The sequence below is a fragment of the Cyphellophora attinorum genome (genome assembly GCF_001299255.1).
Source record: "Cyphellophora attinorum strain CBS 131958 chromosome Unknown Contig33, whole genome shotgun sequence".
In the NCBI taxonomy this organism is placed as follows: domain Eukaryota; kingdom Fungi; phylum Ascomycota; class Eurotiomycetes; order Chaetothyriales; family Cyphellophoraceae; genus Cyphellophora; species Cyphellophora attinorum.
In genome coordinates, this window is record NW_017253261.1 from 83,379 (window position 1) to 107,546 (window position 24,168).

Below are 24,168 nucleotides of genomic sequence, written 5' to 3' on the forward strand. Positions count from 1 at the left end.
TAAAGCTTCCAACGCCTGGCTATGGTTGCGAACAGAATACTTCAGAGTCTAGTTGTATTGCGCATATGCGGCAACGCTAGAAAACTTGCTGTTGCCCTTGATGACCTTCTCGACAGCTGCCAACATATCCTACGAACGTGTTAGTATGATCACTCGGAATAAGCGCGTGACTAGACGTACCTTCTCAGTTGCGACCTTCCGCCTCGCACGAATGGCAAACATGCCGGCTTCTGTGGCTACGCTTCGCAGTTCTGCACCCGTAGCGTTGGGGCACAGACGCGAGATCAGCTCCCATCTGATGTCGCGGTCCACCGACATGCTCTTGGCGTGAATGCGCAGAATGTTGGCTCGGCCGTCGAGATCCGGCAGCGAGAACTCGATCTTTCGGTCGACTGCTCGATTATTAGCTTTAGCAAAGGAGGTAAGTAGGGTAGACTTACTTCGGCCGGGTCTCATCAACGCAGGATCCAGCGTTGACGGTCTGTTGGTGGCGAACATGACCTTGATGTTTCCTCTTGAGTCGAAGCCATCCAATTGTGTAATCAGCTCCAGCATAGTTCGCTGCACCTCATTGTCGCCACCCGCCCCATCATCGAACCGAGCACCTCCGACGGCATCAATTTCGTCGAAGAAAATGATACACGCCTTCTTTGTCCGAGCCATCTCGAACAGCTCTCTGACCATTCGTGCTCCCTCTCCAACATATTTCTGGACAAGTTCTGATCCAATAACGCGGATGAAGGTAGCATCTGTTCGGTTGGCGACAGCACGTGCGCAGAGTGTCTTGCCAGTACCTGGAGGACCGTAGAGCAGCGCACCTTTCGGCGGATCAATACCGAGATTGACGAATCGCTCAGGCGAGAGCAGAGGCATCTCGACAACTTCCCTCAGCTTCTCAATCTGCTCTTTGCAACCTCCAACATCACTATATGTCACATCGGGCTTCTCTTCAACCGTCATCATCGTCACGGAAGGATCGATCTTGGGTGGTAGCGGTAGCATGATGGAATACTTCTGGCGGTCCACTCCTACTCGCATGCCCTCCTCGATATCTGTTGGACTGACGCGCTCGCCGAGGTTGACGACGAATTTGGCGATCTGCTTGACGTTGATAACGTACTTTGCCTTGTCGCTGTCCTTCTCATCTTGGATGATCTTGGTACATCGCGCGACTTGGAGGGGCTGCTCTTCCTGCATCCGTTGCCTGTCGGCGGCGGTGTCCCATAGATGCGGTGGTGCCAGGCCGGTGTCTGATTCCTTCACGCCGATCTTCTCGTTGATGCTTGTTTGTTTGTCCTTTATCTGTTTCTCGATGTTCTTGAGGGCATTGGCATAAGGCGCTGCGCCGTAGGTTTTTAGGACTTGGATGTCTTCGTCTGTGAGAGGTGTGATCTTCTTCTCGGGTGTCTCATCGTCGGCATATTGTTTCTGGTACTTCTCCCAGTTCGCGCCCGTTGCGCTGGGCATGATGAAGGCTCGGGCTAGGACTGGGCGTACCTATGGGATGGAAGGGGGGTCAGTAGCGCTGTGTGAATCGAAAAACAGCTAGCAATAGCGATGGACTGGACGAAAATGTGAGAGATGGACAGAGAAATGCTTCAATGATCGATCGCTTTCCAATGCAAGGTACCATACACACTGGCGTAATCGCCTCGCGCCTCAAGCGGAGATTGCCGGATTTAGTTGGTTCCGCGATTTTGTGCTCCGCGGCACCCATCGAGAAATTATTCACAGGCACACACGTCGAACACGAAACAGCAGGCTCCCAACAACACTCTTCACAGGCCTCGCTCCCGACGCGGAAACTTTTGGCTGGCCTAGCAAAGACACCTGCTGCCGATAAGAACAACAGAAAGCATCACAATCATGGCGGCAGCACTGGGCATTCAGGGCAATGCGGGCAATGCAGCGTTCAAGGTAGGGCGCCAAACATGCCGCCGAGGGCACAGCTGACAATGCATAGGACAAGGAGAAGCCTATGGCTGTCCGGACCGCCAACATCATGGCCGCTCGAGCTGTCGCCGACGCCATTCGAACATCGTTAGGACCGCGGGGTATGGACAAAATGGTCGTCAATCCGAAAGGCGCCCCTCTGATTACCAACGATGGAAGCACAATGTTGAAGAGCATGAGCGTTATGCACCCAGCGGCAAAGATGCTTGTCGATCTGTCCGCTGCCCAAGACGTGGAGGCTGGAGACGGAACAACCTCAGTTGTGGTTATTGCAGGCAGTCTACTGGGTGCCGCGGATCGACTACTCGGCAAAGGCATCCACCCAACAGTCATCTCTGAAGCCTTCCAGAGAGCAGCCGCTGCCGCCGTCAAGGTCCTTACCAACATGTCACAACCAATCGCTCTCACAGACCGGACGACCATGCTGCAAATCGCCTCAACTTCCCTCGGCTCCAAAATCGTATCACAACATTCCGGTCTGCTCGGACCTATGGCTGTTGACGCCGTAATCAAGACTATCGAACCCAAGACGGCCGATAATGTCGACTTACGGAACATTCGAATGGTGAAAAAGGTGGGAGGCACAATAGATGATTCAGAGATGATCGACGGAGTCGTTCTGAATCAGACTGTCATCAAGAGCAGCGGAGGGCCAGTGCGCGTGGAAAAGGCCAGAATAGGTCTCATCCAGTTCCAGCTCAGCCCACCGAAACCCGACATGGAGAACCAGATCGTGGTCAACGACTATCGACAAATGGACAAGATCTTAAAAGAAGAGAGAACGTATCTCCTGAACATGGTCAAAAAGATCCAAAAGGCCAAGTGTAACGTCCTCTTTATTCAGAAGTCGATTCTCCGAGATGCTGTCAACGACTTGTCCCTACACTTCCTGTCGAGATTGAAGATTATGGCGATCAAGGACATCGAGCGGGATGAGATTGACTTCTTGTGCAAAAGCACTGGCTGCAAGCCAATCGCCAACATCGACTCGTTTACAGAAGACAAGCTCGGCAGTGCAGATCTGATCGAAGAAGTACAGTCGAACGGTGCCCGGTACGTCAAGGTCACTGGCATCAAGTCTGCACCTCAGCAACACCAGACAGTCTCAATCGTGGTCAGAGGCGCCAACAACCTCGTGCTGGATGAAGCAGAGCGGTCTCTTCACGATGCACTATGCGTGGTACGATGTCTGGTGAAGAAGAAGGCTCTCATCGCTGGAGGAGGTGCTCCGGAAATCGAAATCGCTAATCAACTCGCTAAGCAGGCGAGAGAGCTCACAGGCACGGAAGCCATTTGCTGGAAAGCTTTCGCAGATGCCATGGAGGTCATTCCGACAACGTTGGCCGAGAACGCTGGCCTCAACAGCATCAAGGTTGTGACCGAGCTGCGACACCGACATGATTTGGGCGACAAAAATGCAGGTGTGAGCATAAGGAATGGTGGTGTGAAGACGAATATTGCGGAGGAGAATGTGCTGCAACCGCTGCTAGTCAGCACGAGTGCTATCGAGTTGGCTGCTGAAACTGTGAAGTTGATTCTGCGGATAGACGATATCGCCTTGTCAAGATAAGCAGCAGGTTCTGGCTCATGGTCTAGGTAAAGAGCGGATGAGTTCAATGATACCCATGTAGAATGGAGAGAAAGGAAAGACACTATGGTGTGCATCGATCTGTCAGTTCGTCACGGTCGTCTGAGATAACCTTTGGACACGGATCGATGCATTTTCATGCTTTGTGCAGACCGACCATCTACGTTGTTGACTATGACAGAATCTACTATGAATTGCCCGAATGCGAGTGCGCTGCGTCGTCAGGCGTGACTGCTCGAGGTTCCCGAGGTCGTATGTGGTTACGCCGCAATCGCAATCGCAGTCGTAGGTCGTAGTTGCCTTGTTCGCCTTACGTTGTCGGCGACGCCTTCCCGGCGTGGTGTCCTTTCCCAATCTTATCTACTTCGTTCGCACTTGCCCGACGGACGTGCGCCCTGCAATGCGAGTTCTTTGAACCCATGCATCGTACTGCGTGCTCTTGCTCAGTCTGCATGAATTGATCTGCAGTCCGAATCTGTCACGAAGCGTTGGAGTTGCGGACATATTGTTGATAGAATCAAACCTGGACGAAATTCACCACCACGAGCTCTCTGACGCTCATTCAAGGCCTTGGGACCACACGTCCCATACCCTGAGTCCTTGATCGAATTCAGTCTTCAGTATCCAGTCTCGAGCTCCTGGACGCCTTTTGCCTCGATTTGGCAACGTCACCATCAGGAACGACATGGACAACCCACAAGCCTTCCTCGAACATGACCTAGCCAGCAGATGGCAAGCTCCAGGCTGCGCTGCTGCCATCGTGAAGGATGGACAACTACTTGCAAAGCATGCCTGGGGCTACGCCAACTTGGAGACGAGGGCACCATTGACAACGGAAACGATCTTCCCTATATGCTCTATCTCAAAACAGTAAGCAAAGTGGACGAGGTCGTATTTCAGTTGCCGCACCTTACTGACATTCGGTAGAATGGTATGTCTCGTTCTCTGGGACTTGCTCGATGGACCAAATGGCACGGACATTGAAGCTAAGATCTTCGACACCCTCCGTGAGATCCTGCCCGCCGAGACGATGTCCAATCATGACTTGACCATCTCGCGTCTCGTTGGTATGCAATCTGGGCTCCGGGACTACTGGGCTCTTTCTGTCCTATGGGGCGCTGCACCTCAGTCCCGATTCTCCCTGTATCAGGACGCACCTCAAGCAATGAAGCGGCTTGGAGGCTATCACTTCAGCCCAGGCTCGGAATTGTCATACTGCAATTCCAACTACGTGGCTATCAGCTTGGCGATCGAGAAGGTGACTGGCCGCACGCTTCGTGATCTACTGCAAGAGAAAGTGTTCATGCCCGCGGGCATGAAGACCGCCGCTCTTCGCCCCGACACGTCTCGCATTCCGGCACCCATGGTTGGCTACGAGGGAGGTGAAACTGCTGGGTATATTCGATACGCCAACCGTATCGAATGGGCCGGCGACGCTGGCGTAATGGCGAGCTTGGAAGATATGATCGCGTAAGTCATGCCGACCTCTGCCGCTCCCTTCTGCCCGGTTGAGGAGCTCGCATCAGGCCAGAGCTTGAAGCTCCTGGACCAACGTACCGCTTCTGACACGGCCATGTTGATGGTGTTGATCGTCTCCTCTCATGACTCGCCCTGCATCAGATTACTAAAGACATTCCAGATATGAGAAGTACGTGCATAGATCGGCTGCAGATGCAAACAGTATTTACTACAAAATGTCTCGAGAGCCGACTTATATCGATGGAAACGTTGCACATTATGGGTCTGGTTTGATGCGCGGTAAGCTTGCTGGCAAAGATGGCAATCCTGATATGGAATGGGTCGGCCACAGTGGTGGTCTTGCAGGATTCAGGCTTCGACGCACATTCTTCCCAAAGCACAACCTTTCGTAAGTTCGCTCCCACCAACGTGGCATGAGTTGTAGACGCTTTCGGGCAGATTGAATCATGCGCAACGACGCTGACCATGAGATCTAGAATCGTTACCCTTTTCAATAGCGAGATTGATACAATGGCAGTCACGGAATACGCAGCGAAGCGCCTCATCCTCGGTGCTTCCATTGAGCAGACGCTCCCACAGAGAAAGAAAGATCCAGACTGGGATGGCTGGATCAGTTGGACGGGCAACTATTTCGACCTAGACGCACGCCTTGCGGTCGTCGTCCGCCAGGATAAACCCCACCACATCCAGGTCAACTACGGCGGCCATGACGAGGGCCTCGACCTCACGGGCCGCGGAACAGCCACTTCCAAATACATGACAATCGACACGGCTCCAGACGGTCCCCTGGCAATTCACCGTCCCAAAGAGAATCGGGAGTTCGCAGCGCAGTTGATCCACACGCCAACAAACCCTTATCACATCAGAGCCGATTATGTGGGCGAGTACTACAGCGCAGACATTGACTCAACGATGCACATTACCGGAAGTGGCAGTGTGCTGTACGCTGCTTTCGACGGGTATCTTGGCAAAGGCCCTGTGCACACTATGCGATACCTTGGGGCGCATGTGTGGTTGATGTCGTGCTTCAGGAGTTTGGATGCGCCTAGTCCAGGTTTCTGGACTGTAGAATTTGCTGGAGATGGCGGCGAGGCGGTCACGGGCGCGACGGTGGGATGTAGCATTGCGAGGAAGGTCGAATACAAGAAGAAGGCGTAGTATGCCTGTGGAAAGGAATGGAGGTATGCTCGAGGTCTAGGGGGAGTCGACGAGTAGAGGTGATAGTGAGGTCAAGGACCTCGCGAGAGAGGCTTGAAGTAGTAAAGTGAATCGGCTAGGTGAGACGAATCACTTGATAGGCTTGCTATTAGTAAAGACAGGTTGTCGAGGCCGTGCTGATGCCTGTCAGAACTATTGACCCAGGCTGCAGAAGCCCATACCGGATGACGGAGTTCCCATGCATGTCTTGCAGGAGACCGGATGACTGAGTATTGGAACGAACGTCTGCGACCGTTCGACAGAGATCACAGCTGAGATTGGTTGACAGATATTCGCAAGCCCTTCTAACGGTCACACCCCTCATTTTATTCCCTCTTGTTCCAGTACGTGCGCCTCACCCGTGGCTCATCCCTCAGAAGACGCCATCGCACCGCCATTCGTAGGGGAACAGACATGGACCACCTCGAAAGCATCGTAACGCCTCAGATACCGCTCGGACTTCCGATAGCGGCGGAGCACATACTCACGGCGCCATGAGGCTGGCCATATCGAGCACGACGAGTACTCTATTGCTGGAGTCGCTCCAGCGCTCGCAGTCACTGTCTTGCGCATAGCGGATGGAGGGTTCCACGCGGGATCAAACACCAGTAGATGCCTTTTGCCGGAATGGTGTCTTATCACGCCGATAATGGTGAGGGAGTGGCGAGGTCGTTGGAGGTAGATCGGTGGACGGGAAGTGCGTTTGACGCGCACGCTTGCGGCGCCATCGTCATGAGGGCCTGTCTCCTCGGAAGCGGAGGAGGAGAAGTACTCCTCCACATAGTCCAGAAGCTGCTCGTGCGCGTCTGGACCGTAGAAGCCTTGAGCGCGATGTTCAATCCCGGAGCTGAGAAGGAGGGCTTCGACTTCGGGTGTGCCGATGTACTTTCGGGTGTTGAGGATGCCGCCTGTTTGGACTCTGCCGTGGGGATTGAAACCCTTCATCCATGCGGATTCGATCTGGCGTTGGATCGCTGGGATAGTGCTGCTGTCGATTGTGCCCTGGAAGGAGATCGATGGTAGGCACGAGACGAGCATCTGGACATTGCGGTAGCCACAGAAGACATTGCCCTCACCAGGGATTTTGGAGACCTGGATGGCGATGACGGTGCAGATATAGGCGCTTGCGATGGTCTCGTCGGCTTGCAGCAGCTTAGCAAGCTGATGGATCACGCCGTTGAGCTTGTTGGAGTCGTCTTCGTTGGTGAGCCTAGCGAGGAGGGCGCTGGGCATGCGCTCTTCGAAGGCATATGGCCCTAGCTCTTTCTTCTGTTCGTCAGACGGGTGAGTGGAAGTGTCGCTTAGTGTTTTCCTGGAAGGCATGAATGTACTTACACCTAGGCGCTTTGGCTCGACGGCGCCATCCTTGCATGCCTGGTCTCGGTTCTGGAGGATGACATTACGATCGTCGCCGCCTGGTGTCATTCACCTGAACACGACTTGCGAAGTACTGGATGGACCTCAGTCTCAAGCGTTTATTTGAGTCGTAACATAACGAGTAATGAAGCAGGTGACCTCTGAGGTTGTGAAGGATCTGTGGTGTTCAAGTTAAGCAGGCCGGATCGATTTGGCAAAGCGCGGTGCCGATTTAGGAAACTTGGCACCGATTCAAGTAATCTCTGGCTACTAAGTACTTGTGAAGTTCCTATTCATCTCTGGCATACTAGTATATCTCTCGCGAGAACTATGGGTAATTCTATCCTACGAACTCACGACCGACACAGCCAATCCGTGTGATCGAGGACGCACGCCCCTGCAGCAGGTTTCTCGAAATCCTGGTTTCATTCCGGAGCCTTGATATAACAGGATGGCGGCGGGTAGCCACGTCAGCTTCTGCAACCATGATAACGTACTTGCGTCAGTTTGCTCCTTACTAGATCTGCTGGTGGCTGGAACGACCTGTACTCCTGAATGATGAGGCTGTACATAAATAGACTGTGACGCGGCTGACCTGATCGTTTGACGGGCGTTTGGTCCTTCTGTTTATTACCTCTTCTCGCCCTGTTGAAGCACGCCTTCTCAGCATCATTACCGGCGAACCTGAACGAAGCATAGAATCACGAGCATCTTAAGCACAGCCATGTCCCAGTCAGAGCAAACCGCCGAAATGGCTGCTTACAAGCCGAGCCAGCAGATGACCGCGGACGCGCCAGCCGCCGGCGCTGATGTTGAATCACAGAAGGTACAACATCTTTTGCTCTGTGCGCGAACGAACATGTACTGACATCTATGATAGACCGGGGAAGAGCAGAAGCAGCCTCGCAAGCTCTGGGGTATGAGAGGCGGCGGCATCATTCGTAAGTTGCTGTCTTGCTCGAAAAGCACAGGGAACTGATCTAGCGTCTTTCAAGTCGATTTGTGCGCGTGCTTTATCTGTTGCGAGTGTATGGAAGGCTGCTGCCAGACAATTGATGACTGCTGCTGCTGTTGATTGGGCGGCTTGGTGCACGGCGGAGGTGCTTAGATACTATGGATCATAGGCGTCGGTTTGGTCCCAGATCTGCAAACGAGAGCCGCTTTAGCCATGAGTCGAAGTAGACAGAACCGAAGTCCCTTCAATCGAGACACCATACTCGCTGTATTGATCGCTGCTCAGGCTGCACTCTCCCATCGTGCCTGCTAGTCCTTCAGGAGAAGGTCGAGGCAAGCTCCGTGGACCACGATCTTTTGCATACGCCAAGGACAAAACCCAGAGCTAGAAGGCTTGACGCCTATAAGCAGTGCCTAAGCGCAACGATCCCGGCAGCTTGGCATCGCAAAAGTGACTTCATCGGCTGTACGACTGCGGACCTGGACTCATCACTCAGCAGCACCTGCATGCTGCCGCCGCCACGGGCATGGAGGGCGATTACTATAGCCGACCCGTCGTACAGCGTGCCCGGTCACACTCTGATGGAGTCGTCCCGCCTGCCTCCGGCGATGTTACTCCTCGTCCACCCCATCGCCATGCCGGACTACACGCGCTGCATCCTACGGGATCTGTCCCCCAAGACGATCCTACAACGACTAAACCCTCGTCCTCCCTAGAACGAGTAGAGAAAGCAGCGGCAGACAAGATTCACCGAATACACCTGCCAGGCACCGGCAGACATAATACACAGCGCAGCTCCCTGGACGGGGTTGAAAGCAGCGATACGAACACCAGCACCACTCGCCGTCGCAGCAAACTACACCGATACACCCAATCCCTCGCCGACCATCACCACCATACAAATTCTCATGCCCACCACAACGCCGCTGCTGCCGCCATGTACGCTCGCCACCGCAAAGACCTCAGCGCCGACCCCACAGGCCACGACTCCCTCCCCAATCTCGTCGCCGGCCTCAACGCCGAACGCAATCGCGCCGCCGCCGTACAACACCGCACCTCCCCAGCCGACACCAATTCCGCAACTAGCACCACAGCCGCCCCCTCCCTCGACCGCGCCATGTCCCACCGCTCTGCCTACCGCGGTCTCGCTGCAGTCGACCCTCTCGCGCACGACCTACACTCCGTCTCTTCTCGCCCCACAGACTACCTCCGGCGCCGCGCCACCTCCGACCCTCGCGCCCCATCTGGACCGACCTACTCCACCTTTAACACGACATCCAACCCGCAACTCCGCCGCCAAACCTCCCTCGAAGCCGCCCTCGACCGCGCCGACCGCCTCGCCCGCCAACGCCGCTTCACCATCACGCCCTCCACCATCCAGCACACCGACTCCCTTATCACCGCCGCAGAAGACGAGTTGCGCGAGTCTTTGCAGCAGATCCACCACACCGGCACCGAACTCACCCGTCGACTAGACTACGGGTTCTACAACCTCCTCGAAAAAGTCGGCGGGTTGGCGTCCGTCATCCAATCGTTTCAAAGTCTAGCCTCCCAATCCCGACAACTGATCAGCAATTTAGAGAGCGAGGCGCAGAAGACGGACAATCATATCCGGCAGCGCGCGAGGATGTTACAGGAGGGGTTTGAGGATAGGGAGAGGACGGTGGTGGCGTTGGAGGAGCGGCAGAGGAAAGTGCAGGCGAAGGCGAGGGCTCTGGGGGAGAGGTTGGAGAGGGCGCAGGCGCGGGTGGTGAGGTGGGAGAGGGAGCAGAGTGAACGGCAGGCTGTTTGGGGGAGGTTTGGGGGAGGGTTAGGTGGTGCGCCCTCTCAATGCTGGTGGGGTCAGTGTGTCTGGTGGTATTAGTGAAGGGGATCGTGTGGAGAGCCACGCCGTCGTTGGCGGGATTGGGAATCAGAGTGGATTAGTCAAGGATGGTGTTAATGCGATTCTCGATGAGGTTGCGCCAGGGTTGGCAGTTATACCTACACTTGGAAGGGCAAACGGTACAGGGAAACGAGAACAGCTAGAAGAGCTCAGAGACGCGGCAATGGAAAGGGTGCCTGCGGATGTCAAAAGCATCTTGCTTGAGATTGGGGACAGGAGCAAGCGGAAAGAAAAGCACGAGCATGGCAGTGGGGAGGACTCCAGAGGCACCGTTGGAGGGGATATACATGCTGAGAAGCAGCCGCCGCCCCTGAGAGTACTTGATGAGTTATGATTCGTTTCTGCTAGACTGAGATACCCCAATTTGCCGAATCGCATAATCGCATCGCGAAAGCATCCTGAATGCATTTTGCACACATTTTCAAAATCTCAACTCCAGCTCCCCAGTCTCGGCGAGATACGCAGGTACAACACGATGCCCTTCCAACGACTCTTACGCCTGGACCCCATTTCGCCTCAATTAGGCTCCCAATCAGGCAAGGTTTCCTCGGCATTCGAGAACGGTTGAGGTACACCACCTGGACTTTCGCCATTTGCTCTAGTGACCATGTTGAAGCCGCGGGCTGCATCACTTGGGAGGGCACCGTTGTAGGGGCTGCTGTCCTGAGGCATAGTGTAGGCGCTATGGGGAGTTGCGACGTTCTCGCCAGTTACCAAGTTGATGCCGCCAATTGTGGTCGTGGGGAGGCACCGACGTGAGGACTGCTGCGCTGAGGCATCGTGTAAGGGCTTCCGGGATTGCTGACATCGTTTCCTGCTTCTGCGTGGCTGACATTCCGCTCAGGCATTGTGTAAGGGATGTCGCCGGCATTGTCACCCTTATGATCGACCGGGTGGGAGGGAGTGTGGGGGCGACTTGACATCTCGACTTTGGTTTGCTGGGGTGTGGATGTAGCGGCGCGATTCGAATTGTTGTCTTGCTCTCCAGCATCGGAGCCGTAGAGATTTTGATCAGGCATGGGTTTGAATTGATTCACCAGTGGATTAACCCAGATGTGATCGTACTCGCCTAGCAGATCGTCGTTGTCCTCAGGAGCCAACGCAGCGTAGACCTGTTTGCGTGTAACGTTAAAAACATCGGCGTATTTTGTGCTGGTACGATCGAGCACACCCGGGTGATTGTCGCGAATCCGATCCAGAACCATTAGAGAAGCTTTCATGTTGCAGAATGTTGCATAGAGACAGCTTGTAACATTGTTGTAGAAAGCAGGCCGAAACTGAAAGTCTCGCATGCTTCCCGATATGGCACGAATCGCTGTCGGAACTCTCCCAAAGACCTCTCTAATCCTTCCACCTGCCAATGAGCCGCTTTGAATAAGTCAAGGCGAAACTTGCCCATGCTGGGAACACGTTCGTAGTTGCTAACAGCATCGATGAGCGTACGTAGACCTGTGTACAGTGCAAGCCAGTCGAAAGTGCGATCGACCAATCGAGTGCACTCCGCCGCATAACGGATGTTTGTGTACTGGTTGTGCTGCACTCGCCAGGTGTGCATTTTATTTACCAACAGAAGCTGGACCTGCACGTTCTTTTGGGCTTGTTCAACGCGCTGAGGCAAATCTCCGATATTCTCGGGACCAGGCCGCAGAGGCAGGTTCGGCATCGTGCCAGTATCGTACAGATTGCTGAATTCCATGCGCTCCAACTGCTGTTGCCGAATTGCCTCTTGTCGTGCCTGCAGGAAGGTTGGCATGGTGCGCTGGGGTGTATCTTGAGGCTGATTCATATCGAAGCTGGGGCTGGAATGGAGGTCGTCATCCAGACCATCCTGCGGCGACGACATCGCGTGCTCAGGGGAACTCTGAGGCTGACCTCTGGGTCGATAGTAATCTGGAGGTGACTCGAACAGGGCTTGTGACGGGGGGCTAGTGTACTCAGCAGGACTCGGAAGGCGGAAGTCGTCGGAGTGGTATGGAAATGAATTACCACTCAGCCGCGGATCGATATCAGGATTGAGTCGTGGGGAGAAGGTCTGTGAGAACTGAAGTCGCTGATTCCTGTCAAGACCGTGGGTTGTCGTTGCCTTCTTTATAGGCGTGCTTGGATTCAAGAAGAGTTCTGGAGAAAGAGCTGTGGACTCGGGTTGCGGAAGTTGCGCTGGTGACTTGGATGGTGCGACTTGTGAAGGCGCCTGCTCGACATCTTCACTTATCGTGGGCAGGTCGCCCTGAGAAGACGCCTGTATCTTCTTTCTTGTCTTGTACGGTCCCCGCTTCGCCTTCACTTGCTTAGGTGTCTTCACTCCTTCAGTAGGCCCATTCGCTTCGACGTCTTTTTTCTTCCTCGGAGGCATGGCGTCCAAAAATGCCTTGCCTTAAAGAGTCTAAACGTGTCGGGTAACGGAAAGTCCTCAGTTGCCAAGAAGTACTATGAGTTGTCAAGTTGTGGCCGCAAAAGTGTCATCAATTATCACAAGAAGTGGTTGCCCAGCCAGCACCCTCCGGAAACCTCCCAGCACCTGCCTTCCCTGCAACTTCTTTCTAGATTCTAGAGCGTATTGTCTGCTTCTGGACTGAGCAGAAAGGCATAGTCGCTTCATTGTTGGTTTGCAGCATCTGAGATGACCAGTCCTGACTCTTTCATCGATCCAGCGGGTCCCGATAGATGCCGTCACAGAGCTATCCGCGTCCTTGACTTGCAACCAAGCACCATGGCCATCTGATTCATTGACATTGATCGCAAACGTGGCACGCATCTCAACTGTTGAGCAATTTGTTCCTCTTCTCCCTCCGCTTCCTCCGCTCCACCCGCTTCTGATGCATCTTCTCTGCCATCTTCTCGTACCGTTCCTTCTCCTCCTTGGCTTTCCGTCGATCTTTGATGACTTGAATACGTCGATTCCGCTCCGCCTCCTTCTCGTCACGCATTTCTTGCTCGAGTGCTTTTGTTGCTGCCTTCTCCTGGTCTCTAGTCTTACGTTGTGCATATGCCGTCATTCCGGCAGTCGGCCGAAAGGGCTTCTTGGTTGTGTGCCATTGCTTGCCTTGGTCATTGTCAAACAGATGTTCACCGTACGTGCGGTTCGACTTACCATTCTTTCGTAGTCCAGCCTGTTTGGAGGCAGTATCTGACGGTGGTGCTGGCGCTGGCGCGGCCTCTGAGATTGTGTTCGACATTTTGGTCATAGAAAGCACAGCATACAAATCGTAGCGGTCGTTGAAGTCACTGAATCGGCGGAAAATTATGTGGGCCTCTCGAGATAAGATAAGATCCATGGATGTGCCCGCGCGATTTTCAAATCTTTTCGAAGCGGTCAGTGGAAGAGACTCGGACGGGCGCAGATTTTCTTTCGCACATGCAGTACAACGTCGCGTGCAGCTCGAGGTATTCTCGACGTACCTGATTTGAGGCCAAGGTCGATGCCCCTAAAATGCAGTCTTAATAGTCTTCACTTACAATCTAGCACTGCGTTGTGCTGCAACCCTCACACCTCCGACATGCTGCCTCGATAACCCATATCCCCGCCATATATCTAGATCAGTGGAATCTACTGTGAAAGACCTTGCCGCATGGCAGCCGTACAAAAGGATGGATCTCGGGCGCACAGCCTGTCCGAACTGGAGCCTATCCGACCTGCGAAAGAGGTTCAAGCCCAAGGCGTAGAGGCCTTCAAGGATGTCGTCTTTGGCTCGACCGCAGGTGTCCTTGGGAAGTTCGTAGAGTACCCTTTCGACACAGTCAAGGTACGACTACAGTCACAGCATGTTCTGGATGGCCACGCTCGGCTACATGGCCCCATCGATGCCTTTGTCACAGCCTTTCGTTCGCCAGAGGGACCACTGGTCAGTCTTTACCGCGGTATCACTGCACCGCTCTTGGGTGCCGCTGTTGAGACCTCCTGTCTGTTCTTCAGCTATCGAGTTGCGCAAGATGCTCTCGTTGCATGGAATCCCTCGCTCAGGAGACAAAAAGAGCAGTCAGCCTCCAAAGAGCTGCCATTCAGCTACCTTGTCGCATGTGGTGCGATATCTGGTGCCTTCACATCTCTCGCACTGACGCCCATCGAGCTCGTCAAGTGTAAGATGCAGGTGCCCGCCAGCAATACGACTCCAAGACGACCTCCCAGCATTCCTCGCATCATCATGTCAGTGTTCCGTACACATGGTTTATTGGGTTTCTGGCATGGACAATTGGGCACCTTGATCAGAGAAACGGGCGGTTCTGCGGCCTGGTTCGGATCCTACGAAGGCGTCAAGAAGCTGTACGTCAGATACGATCAGTCATTGAACAACGATATCGAAAAAGTCAAGCTCTGGCAGCAACTGACCGCAGGTGCCGTTGCAGGAATGCTGTACAACTTCACGTTCTACCCGGCTGACACCATCAAGAGCCGTATGCAGACTGAAGAAGTCGTGCTGTCCCGATCGCAGGGTACATTTTTAGGCACTGGAAGGGAGTTATGGAAGCAGTCCGGTCTCAGAGGGTTTTACAGGGGGTGCGGTATCACGGTCTTTCGGGCAGCCCCGAGCTCGGCCATCATTTTCAGTGTGATGGAGGCGTTGAGAAAGCGTTTCGGATGAGCGAACGACATGTTTTTTGGAGGACTCGCAGCATAGCTGTTGTCGCTGCGAGATCTACATCTTCGGGTTAATGACAGTCACTTGCGAAGGCATGCATCTATGGTAGCGGCATCTATGAAGGCGTTAGAGATTGAGCTTGAGCATCTAGAATCTAGTATCATTGAGGAGAGTTATTTGTGGTCACTACGCCAGGTCGATCATTCGGACATTCTGAAGGCTCTTCCTACAAATTTCCAACCCAAACCCTACCTACCGAAAAGACGGTCCGGCAGGTGGCGCGTTTACGGTCCAGCCCGGCGGCTTTCTGACGCGCTAAGAAAATCGTACCTAGCTAAGACTTCCTCTTCCTCACCTACCTCTACCCTTGGAACTACTACTGTGCCGTGACAATCAAATCTCAGTGACGATGACGGCAACATGCGACGTGGCGACTGCGCATCGAATGACTCGCTGGCGCCCTCCTTCTCAGTCGAACACTGTGAGCACAAGTATTGCAGCTCGTTCAATTTTTCTTCGCTTCCGTTAACCGAGACCCTTTTGGCGGTCGCCACGAGTCTGGAACGTTGCCTTATTTATTAGCTGCATAATGTATCTCCTGACAGGCTCACAGAGACTCGAGAGAACAGCAATTCGAAGCCTGAAATGCAGAAGCTTTCAGCTTGTGTCACAAAAAGGGATGTTAAGACTTGTGCAAACCCTAGATCGGCATGTCGTCCTGATATGAGAGCCTGTTATGGGGGTCGCTTCCATGAGGACTCCAGAAAGGCAACATGCCTGCCAAATTCCTGCATGATTTGGTAGACCAGAACACACTCAGTATGCCTGCAAGGCTTTGTGGCTAGCTGAGCGGCTTTGCGCCTCCGAGGCAGGTCTGCTCTGATGCCTTCCAGCGCGGGCTATGTCTACCACTGATTCCCAAGCCATGAAGTCTGTTCTAACTTCCTCTTCATGCTGAGGCTCCCAGGATACGAGCTTTTCAGTTGAGACTATGGCTGAAAAGATAGCTCCAATTACTGACATACAGCAGGTCGACTCACCAACAGCTATCGAGCCAGATCGCAATCAACGTCCGGACAAGGATGTCCGCAGCGCTGTCTGGGCTATCGTGACAGGCGTCGCTCTACCATGTCTTCCTATACTGGTCATCCTCGCAGTCCTACTCGCCTTCATATTCGAGCACCAGGTCAAGCCATGGGAGGGTTACGCCGAACTGGCCCTCAACACCACTGTTGCTGCTAAGCAGGACTGGCTGGCCATTATTCGCGACGTCAGACACAATGGTGGTTCCAATGCCTACCTGGTCAGGTACAATGCGACTACCTTGACGACCATCGCCAGCTGGACAAGCAGAATCATACCATATTTGACGAGCTCGATCATGGCATTAGTAGCATTCTTCGCTGCAAGATACATCGTCCAGCAATCGAAACGAGGCGAGGATGCCGTCCTACCAGATCCAGAGCAGCTCACGATATTGATTAGCTTACTTGGCGGCAACGGCATCAGTCCTTTGAAAGATACGTTGATCTACAGGTGGCTCAAGAAAGAACGGCTTATCTCGCCTGTTCCCGCTGTCGCCTGGATCCTTGCGTTTATAACATTTCTTGGTCTGCTGATACCCCTTGTGGACACATGGTTCGGTATTGCTACTCATGCCACCGCAATCACAATTTTGTCGAACACTACGAACAGCCAGAAATACGGCAGACAGCTTGATAGGACAGCCGATGATACTACCGGCGCGCTCGGACTCTGTGCAGATGGTCCCAATACCAATCTTTCTCTCTTCTGGAGCACCAATACTTTTTGGCCATGCAGCCTGAAATTGGCTGCCGCTGACTTGGCATCAGTTCACCTGACATTGGCAAGTTCGCTGAATGCAACAAAACTGCAATATGGTGTCCAGACCGACAATTCTGTCAGCAATTTCACGGTCAACTCGACAAACTGGTTCTTCTTCACTGATCCTAGAGCCAACTCCGCACTGGACTTCACGGCGTCTAGCCCTGGGATTTCCACGCAGTGCACACCTATGACGGCGAAATGTCTCTCTGATCGCCCTACCGATGGCGCATACGATGGCGGATTCGCGTGCTCGAAAGGCTTTCGTGGCAATATACAACGAAATTGGCCAACTGTGCTTGGTAATGAGACGGCTCCGCATGATCTGGGTGTCTCACCTCTCAACACCACAGGCATCGCATTCGCCGGTGATGCTGCGCTCAACGAGATCCCAGGACTTGTCAAAACTACAGTCCCGGGCGGCTCCGGAGGACCACAGTGGCCTGAAATCTTACCTCGCAATCCCATGCACTTCGGCACTTGGGCCATCAACTACCCTGCCTACGACAACACTCCTGACATTCTTTACAGCGATCCCGAGTTTGCCTTCACCGGCGCCGGGAACATGTGGTTCCTCAACTGCAGTTCTACCGTCGCCAACATCACGTACGCTTGGTCGAATGGCTCGCTACTTCACTTCGATCCAGTCATCGCCTCACCAGAGATGGCAGCCCTCTTCCTCGGTCAATACTCCGTGTACGGGCTCACACCAGACTTCAAGCCAAGCGTCGACCTTACGCTCGCTACCATCGCCAATCTCGCCGCTGTGTCCGTGTCCGACTCCTCTGGCATGATCGAACTCAGTACAGTCTGGGCAACACAGTTCTCCAAGAACACCCTCGCCCGCTCCGTCGGCGCCTTCGCTCCGCTGACGAACGTGATAGAGCAACACCGCGAAGCCGGTGTCATCGTTGCCCGCGTTCCCCTCGCACCACTCTATCTCCTCATCGCCGTCAAGCTCATCTACGTCATTGCCGTCATTGCCCTTGCCATCGGTGCCTACGCCTTCACCCATCCAGCGGAAACCGAACTCGTCAAAGCACAACTCTCTGCCAAAGGCTTAGCTGCAGCTCACTTCGACCAGCCTGGACTTGTCCAAGAGAACGCTGTCAAGGCTGTTCAAGAACGACTCGATATGGTCGGCCAGAAACGTGCTAATACCGACCCTTCGACCACGGGATGGTCTTCAAGCACCGAGCCTCAGCCAGGTCAGCTTAAGAGATCAGAGACATCGCCAGCTGAGATAGAAGGGGGAAAGCCGAAAGTGGGCTTGGTACCTGATATTGATGGAACGTGGAAGTTTGCGGTCATGGCCAATGGTGTGTGGCATAGTATTAGTCCGATTGTGAAGAGTTTTGTTGAGAATGAGGCTAAGAAGGGGGATATGGGTGTTGTGGGGGATGTGATCAATGCTTGGAAATAGAGAATTGCAGGAAATGTAAGTTCCCCAAGCCTTCACAACTACTGTGCCGTTGTCTATAATGCAACGCTGCAAAGACATGGAGGACGGTGCCTAGAATGCACAGCAGATCCGTCTTCCTGAACTTACCTCTCTTGCACCATGTTCCTATACGCCGGCTTCTTGCATCATTTCTTGAACGCAGCTCTTGCATCATCTTCATGGAAACACAGCTCTTGCATCATGTCCTAAACGCACCTATCTTGCATCATCTTTATCTTCCTCTCTTACATCAGCCAATCTCCCCTCTCATATCAGTCTGCTTGCTCTTGGATGTTACTCGCATTCTTCTCTGTATTCCATCATCTGCCTTTCTCACAAGAGTTATTCTCCACTTCCAGCTACCGAGCAAGATGTCCTACACCACAGCCAAACAGATCTGGAAGGCGCCGGTGTCTCTCCCGCAGAAATCGAGGTCCTGAACTGCGCCAGAGAGGTCGCAGAGCAGTCTCCTACCGTGTCAGACGCCATCAAAACGTGTCTCTGGATCATTCGTACCTTCAACACCATCCGCCACCCAATCCGCTCCGCTGCAGTAACCATCATCCTCGAAGCCATGCAGCCTCACCACAAAGACACGTGTTCGTGTCCAGACGAACACGTTCAGCTAGTGGTCGAGTGGCGCAAGGCATTGATCGACCCGGCGAACAACATGCATCGGCACCTTGCTATCGCGGAAACAGAACGAGTAAGTGTGCAGCAATTAGTCCATTTCCAAAGCATGATGGGTGTGCATATGCAGCTGACGCGTTTGGAACTTCCAGGCCAAGATCAGCCGAATAGAGCAGATTGTTGCCGCCATTCGAGCCATTCGAGGTGCTGGACGGCCTCTCTCGAAGTGTTCTGCTGCGGGTGAGATCGAGATCCTGAGAGCACCTGAGACTCACATCTGTGATGAGAGTTGCGACGGCTATGGCTGTGGCTACGACTCTAGTGCGCGCAGCAGACTATGGCAGGTGTGGCCGAGGCTCCCAGCTGATCCAGACGAGGCCAGTGAGCGGCAGGAACGGGAAGCAGAACCAGTCGAGGCGATCAAGGAAGATCTTGTGGCCATGTATTCCTCCCCATCTGCGTATGGTGGCCCTTACAAATTTGAAGAAACACTTTCGAACTGCTATCGAATGGCGCCTGAGGGCAATTCTAAGAAATGTGAAAGGCGAAACGACAGTCCGCTAGCATAGTTCGTAACAATGGCAAATCTCGAGGACCTAATTCCATCAACCAGAGTGAAAATGCCCTCTCCAGAAATTCTGGAGCCAGAGTGACGCCTGAACGAGGCAAATTTGCCTCATTCAAAAGTGAACACAACCACTCCCCGTACATATACCCTAACTCTTCATCCTATCACGCAGACAATACGCCGCAAATTCCTTCGAGCGCTAATGAACTGTTTGGACGGTGCTTTAGCCGAGAATTCAATTCAAGATTCCATCTGAGCAAGACGACTACTCTTCACGGCACGTACAGTATTGCAGCCATGGCCAAACCGAAGACAATGATCAAGCAGAGCAAGAAGAAAAGCAAGGAGCAAGTATGTCTTTCGTATGGGCGTTCGCTACACAACATTGACCCATTCAGGTTCTTGAAGACGCAGACGACTACCTCGCCGTAGGCGTCGACCACGAAGATGCAGCAGGCAAGTGGCGAGCCGGGGACGCATCAAAGTCGTTACGATTCTTCAATCGTGCCATCGAAGTCTACACTCAAGGTCTCGCTAGGTATCCTAAAAGTCTTGATCTCTCCTACAACAAGGCTCGAGTCGAGCTCGAGATTGCAACACATCCCGCAATGATCAGAGCACTAGATGTCCCAGTGCGTGCGGTGCTCGAGCAGGCTCTCGAATCACATCGCTATGCTCTGCAATTAGACCCGGAGAATCCTGAGACCTTGTTCAATACAGCCCAAGTCTTGACTACCGTCGCTGAAGAGCTCGCCAAGGATGAGGCGCGTACTGATGTGGCGCTGAAAATGCTTGAAGAGGCGCTCGAGCTTCTTGCCAGATGCTACAGTGTCCAAGAGTTTCGATTTGAGGAAAGCGAGCAGCAGCGGCAAGCAATGAACGAGACGCCGCAGGAACCAGAGTCGTCCTCCACACGAGAATCATCTCCCTCCGTGTCAGCATCTGCAGCAGAGGATCAGTGGTTCAGCGTCGTCGAGCCCATCACGGCTGACACCCTGATCGACACCGTTCTGGCGCAGCTTGCAACGCTCACAACACTCACATCAGTACTAGGAGATATAATACCACCTCCGTCATCGCCGACGTTGCCGTGGATCTCAGAATACTCAACACCTCTCGTGCAGAAAGTCGACGTGCTGACCAATACCCAAGACAGCACGACCACAGCCGACGACAGCCGTGCCGAAGAGATCACCCTCACGAAGACGAACCTTACAACCGAACTCCTCGATGCCTCCTTTCGTCACTCTCTCATCGACCTCGCGACCTACAAAACCCGCCTCTCCGAACTCTTCACCCCACCACCAATATCTCACCCGCTCCTGATAGCCCAAGCTGAAGCACTGCTGTCGGTTTCATCCGCCCTGTCCTTGACAGACCCTCCGGGATACCACGCCGACCAGTGGACCGCCCTGTCCACCGCAATAAGTACGCTCGGCACCGCTGGCAACATTCCACAATCGACGCCTGCACAACAAGCTCTCACGCACTCCCTACGTGGCGACGCGTCCCTGTTGCAACACGCCCTGTCATTCCCTCCAAACCCATACTCCACTGCGGTGAAACACGCAGCGCAGTTGCTGGCTAACGCCGAGACCTTCTACCGAAATGCTACACGCCTATACCTTTCCCCACCTCCGTCCACCGCGCAGAACTCCCAGGCGGGTCTCTCAATAGGCCTCACTTCCAGCGCACCCGACCCCGAAGCAGCTCTCCTCGCCCAACGCGCAGCCTTCCGCTGCACAGTCGCGCAGGTCCTGCAGGGCAAACCCGCGGACTTGGGAGCTGATCTGGGAGGCAAGATTGATCTCGGCGGACAGAGTCGCGCGTGGGTCGCAGAGCAGATGGAGGAAATGGCCGAGGAAGAACTAGTTTCGGAAGGCTTCGCGGAGAAGCTCTTGGGACGCGCTTGAGTACATGTTGGGTGGTGACTTTTAGGCACACATGCAAGCATGTGTTCACTGGAACACAAGCTGCCCCTTCGGGGCTTGAGTAGCCCTACCATTAACAGAAGCAGAGCAGCACTCCTTCCTCAAGTCAAAGCAGAGTACTCTTCACCCCCCTTTCCAGCTGCTTGAACGGGTGATCACAGGCAGCAGTCGAACTCTGGCTTCCTGCAACCAACAGTGAATACTCATCATCGAGTCAGTAGAGTGAATCGCTTCGGCTTGCCTCGGATCTGCACGTCTTGAACAAGTATAAATCCTCGTCTTGCCCATGATTCCCTCCTCTTTTCTTTTCTTTACAACAGAACATCCCCACCAGCGATGCCATACTTCGATAGCACGTGCTGCTATCTGGTGGGGCGAGCTTGTTGGACGACTCCGGGATGATCATTCCACTAGATGGAAGACATTGGCAGAAGTTGGCGACTGCCATTCCATCTACAATGCCTCCTGGCTGCGTAGATCAGAATCAGCATATCATATCGGAGGTATATCCCAAGAGCGGATGAGATGGGCGACACTTGCTTGAGTCCATTATTTAAATGATCAAGTAGGTGTCTGCAAGTCGACAACACTACTATTCAATGACAATACTCATTTATATGCTAACAAATCTCATGGTTCTATGACCCTAGTGACCTAATTCCCGTCTCTTCACAGCATTTACTAGATCCCCGGTTCACGATCCCGCCACAAGAACCAACCATAAACCAGCAAGACCGGCCAGGCTACCTGGTATATCTTCCGCCCGAATATCGTGAGGGCGCCTCCCTTTGGTGGGAGCATAAGTGCTCGGTTTTTCTTGCTGGGCATTCCCCAGTCGTCATCGTCGTCTTCGTCATTGTTTGGCGAAGCTGCTGTTTCAGTCGATTGGAAAGTGAATGGATTGCTGCTGTCACTGTACTCCCTCGGCGGACTATACGACGACGCCTTCGCAGGTGACGCCGATCGCGAAGAGGCTGGCAGGTTGCCGTAGCTGCTCCGTGCAGACAATCGCTCCGTCGCTGCACCATTTGCAGTAGCAGCTAGAAGCTGGTTGGCGGAGTTTGAGTTTGAGCGCTTGCGCGCAATAGCATCTTTGGAAGGGTTCGTAGTTGTGGTCGTACTAACAAGAGGCAACAACGGTTCAGACCGATCATACGGCGTCGTCTTCCTCAATTGCCTCCTCCGCCGCGTTGTGCGGACCGTATCAATCGCCAGGATCACCAGCGTCAAGCCGAGAAGCTGGGCGTAGCGAATGAAGACGTCCAGCTGAACAGGCAGAAGGCAGAGGTGGTTCTGGAGTGTGTCCTTCGGCGCCGGGAGGCGCGTAGGATTCGATCCGTCAACATCGGGATCAGCGAACGCCTCATTTACAGCTTTCTTCAAATCGACCGGATTCCACAAACTAACCAGTTGCACTCCCGGAATTCTCACGCCCATAGCCCAAGACATAGATTTCACAGTAATCTCCTTGATGGCGCCCGTATACTCCGAATGCGTGATCTCGCAGTAATCGTGGTCGTCGCCGGAGTAGATCTGCACGATCTCTTCTGAATTGAGGTGCTTGATGATGTCGGAAGAGATGAGCGGGGTTAGCACGTTTTGATACTGGTAACCGGCGGAGAGAGGGATGTGGGGGCGGCCTTCACGGTGGGGGCCGCAGGGGGTGTTGTCTGGGCGGAAGAGGGGGACGTGGGAGAGGATGATGGTTGGGAATTGTGAGGTGGGGATGTCGGGTGTTGGTGGTTGGTGGCGGGGATTGGAGGGGGCGTAGGGGTCTGCGAGATCGATGAGGTCTGGTGGGAATTTCATGTTGGGTTGGAGGAGATCGTACTCTCGCTGGACTGCATGGTGTCGGAGGGATTTGGCGGCGCTAGAAATTCTTCGACTGGTCGCCAGAGGTGGCTACTGGCGGTAGCTGAGGCGCTGGCATCCCCGCCGCCGTGTGCGCCTGTGTTGGGATCGACTTGGTCCATTGCGCTGAGGGAGACCGTGTCGAGGGATACGAATGAGTGATTTCCCAACACATCCACGCGGTTCAAGGGTCCGAAGAAAGCGTCGAATCTGCTCTTGACCGCGGGGTCGATCCCACTTGCAAAGCCCTGGTCATGATTGCCCGGCACTGAGGCGATAAGTCTGCGACCGTAGGGTGCGGCATGGCTTGAGATGGAGCCATGAAACCAGTTTTGCAGGAATAGGTTCGAGAAGCGCCTGTACTCTTTGCGCCAGAACTTGTCGCCGTAGCCTTTGTACCGGTCTTCCGGCGACTTGTAGTCTGCTGTTCCCCACTCTCTGCCGCCGTCGAAGAGGTCACCGAGGAAGAGTGTTGAGTCTGGACGGAGAGTCTGTTGAAGCGTGCGGTATGCGCGGCGGAGGTACAGGTCGGTGTAGAGTATGGTTAGCGTGCTCAAAGGCCATGGCCGGCCTGGGTAGGTGTGCGGATCGACGAGCTGGGGGTCTGCTATGAGGAGAACGTGATGTGGCTGTGCTTGGGTGGTCTATAGTCTCGCGGTCAGATCAGCTCGATGTTGTTGTCGAGGGGTGGAGGGCGGACCCATGTCTCCCAATTCTCCCACGAGCACTGCGACACGGTGCTGCTGTAGATGCCGCTCTCGCCCCACCATATTGCTATCCACCACACCAGTATGAGGCCCGTCGTCAGGCGCAGTATTCTCCGGCGGAGGAGTGACAGAACATCGATGCCTCGATCTGGTAGTTTGTGATGTTTCATCGCCTGATTATAAGAAGGTGTGCTGACGCGAGAAG

The 24,168-nt window shown here is 54.0% G+C and overlaps 12 protein-coding genes across 12 annotated transcripts; 7 read left to right on the top strand and 5 right to left on the bottom strand.

Moving 5' to 3' along the window:
* Nucleotides 1–48: 48 nt before the first annotated feature.
* AB675_8879 (uncharacterized protein) lies at nucleotides 49–1,467 on the bottom strand (the record flags this gene model as incomplete). Its single annotated transcript, XM_018149363.1, has 4 exons — nucleotides 49–129; nucleotides 181–392; nucleotides 441–794; nucleotides 915–1,467. The coding sequence occupies 4 exons, from the start codon at nucleotides 1,465–1,467 to the stop codon at nucleotides 49–51; spliced, it is 1,200 nt and encodes a 399-aa protein (XP_017996183.1).
* A 399-nt stretch (nucleotides 1,468–1,866) lies between these two features.
* AB675_8880 (T-complex protein 1 subunit delta) lies at nucleotides 1,867–3,523 on the top strand (the record flags this gene model as incomplete). Its single annotated transcript, XM_018149364.1, has 2 exons — nucleotides 1,867–1,917; nucleotides 1,964–3,523. The coding sequence occupies 2 exons, from the start codon at nucleotides 1,867–1,869 to the stop codon at nucleotides 3,521–3,523; spliced, it is 1,611 nt and encodes a 536-aa protein (XP_017996077.1).
* Nucleotides 3,524–4,226: 703 nt separating this feature from the next.
* AB675_8881 (D-aminopeptidase) lies at nucleotides 4,227–6,178 on the top strand (the record flags this gene model as incomplete). Its single annotated transcript, XM_018149365.1, has 4 exons — nucleotides 4,227–4,411; nucleotides 4,469–5,011; nucleotides 5,181–5,408; nucleotides 5,497–6,178. The coding sequence occupies 4 exons, from the start codon at nucleotides 4,227–4,229 to the stop codon at nucleotides 6,176–6,178; spliced, it is 1,638 nt and encodes a 545-aa protein (XP_017996083.1).
* A 405-nt stretch (nucleotides 6,179–6,583) lies between these two features.
* AB675_8882 (Zinc finger with UFM1-specific peptidase domain protein) lies at nucleotides 6,584–7,540 on the bottom strand (the record flags this gene model as incomplete). Its single annotated transcript, XM_018149366.1, has 1 exon — nucleotides 6,584–7,540. One exon carries the CDS (start codon nucleotides 7,538–7,540, stop codon nucleotides 6,584–6,586), a length of 957 nt encoding a protein of 318 aa, XP_017996185.1.
* A 757-nt stretch (nucleotides 7,541–8,297) lies between these two features.
* AB675_8883 (uncharacterized protein) lies at nucleotides 8,298–8,697 on the top strand (the record flags this gene model as incomplete). The annotated part of the gene is made up of 3 exons (XM_018149367.1): nucleotides 8,298–8,399; nucleotides 8,454–8,514; nucleotides 8,558–8,697. 3 exons carry the CDS (start codon nucleotides 8,298–8,300, stop codon nucleotides 8,695–8,697), a joined length of 303 nt encoding a protein of 100 aa, XP_017996094.1.
* A 357-nt stretch (nucleotides 8,698–9,054) lies between these two features.
* On the top strand, nucleotides 9,055–10,747 carry AB675_8884 (uncharacterized protein; the record flags this gene model as incomplete). Its single annotated transcript, XM_018149368.1, has 2 exons — nucleotides 9,055–10,325; nucleotides 10,375–10,747. 2 exons carry the CDS (start codon nucleotides 9,055–9,057, stop codon nucleotides 10,745–10,747), a joined length of 1,644 nt encoding a protein of 547 aa, XP_017996141.1.
* Nucleotides 10,748–11,123: 376 nt separating this feature from the next.
* AB675_8885 (uncharacterized protein) lies at nucleotides 11,124–12,766 on the bottom strand (the record flags this gene model as incomplete). The annotated part of the gene is made up of 2 exons (XM_018149369.1): nucleotides 11,124–11,781; nucleotides 11,805–12,766. The coding sequence occupies 2 exons, from the start codon at nucleotides 12,764–12,766 to the stop codon at nucleotides 11,124–11,126; spliced, it is 1,620 nt and encodes a 539-aa protein (XP_017996126.1).
* Nucleotides 12,767–13,169: 403 nt separating this feature from the next.
* AB675_8886 (rRNA-processing protein cgrA) lies at nucleotides 13,170–13,589 on the bottom strand (the record flags this gene model as incomplete). Its single annotated transcript, XM_018149370.1, has 2 exons — nucleotides 13,170–13,456; nucleotides 13,505–13,589. The coding sequence occupies 2 exons, from the start codon at nucleotides 13,587–13,589 to the stop codon at nucleotides 13,170–13,172; spliced, it is 372 nt and encodes a 123-aa protein (XP_017996176.1).
* Nucleotides 13,590–13,982: 393 nt separating this feature from the next.
* Nucleotides 13,983–14,993, top strand: AB675_8887 (Amino-acid transporter arg-13; the record flags this gene model as incomplete). The annotated part of the gene is made up of 1 exon (XM_018149371.1): nucleotides 13,983–14,993. The coding sequence occupies one exon, from the start codon at nucleotides 13,983–13,985 to the stop codon at nucleotides 14,991–14,993; it is 1,011 nt and encodes a 336-aa protein (XP_017996159.1).
* Nucleotides 14,994–15,981: 988 nt separating this feature from the next.
* AB675_8888 (uncharacterized protein) lies at nucleotides 15,982–19,475 on the top strand (the record flags this gene model as incomplete). The annotated part of the gene is made up of 3 exons (XM_018149372.1): nucleotides 15,982–17,928; nucleotides 18,644–18,982; nucleotides 19,059–19,475. The coding sequence occupies 3 exons, from the start codon at nucleotides 15,982–15,984 to the stop codon at nucleotides 19,473–19,475; spliced, it is 2,703 nt and encodes a 900-aa protein (XP_017996074.1).
* A 296-nt stretch (nucleotides 19,476–19,771) lies between these two features.
* Nucleotides 19,772–21,387, top strand: AB675_8889 (uncharacterized protein; the record flags this gene model as incomplete). Its single annotated transcript, XM_018149373.1, has 2 exons — nucleotides 19,772–19,825; nucleotides 19,873–21,387. The coding sequence occupies 2 exons, from the start codon at nucleotides 19,772–19,774 to the stop codon at nucleotides 21,385–21,387; spliced, it is 1,569 nt and encodes a 522-aa protein (XP_017996119.1).
* Nucleotides 21,388–22,086: 699 nt separating this feature from the next.
* Nucleotides 22,087–24,133, bottom strand: AB675_8890 (Cell division control protein 1; the record flags this gene model as incomplete). The annotated part of the gene is made up of 3 exons (XM_018149375.1): nucleotides 22,087–23,246; nucleotides 23,312–23,900; nucleotides 23,957–24,133. 3 exons carry the CDS (start codon nucleotides 24,131–24,133, stop codon nucleotides 22,087–22,089), a joined length of 1,926 nt encoding a protein of 641 aa, XP_017996089.1.
* Nucleotides 24,134–24,168: the final 35 nt, after the last annotated feature.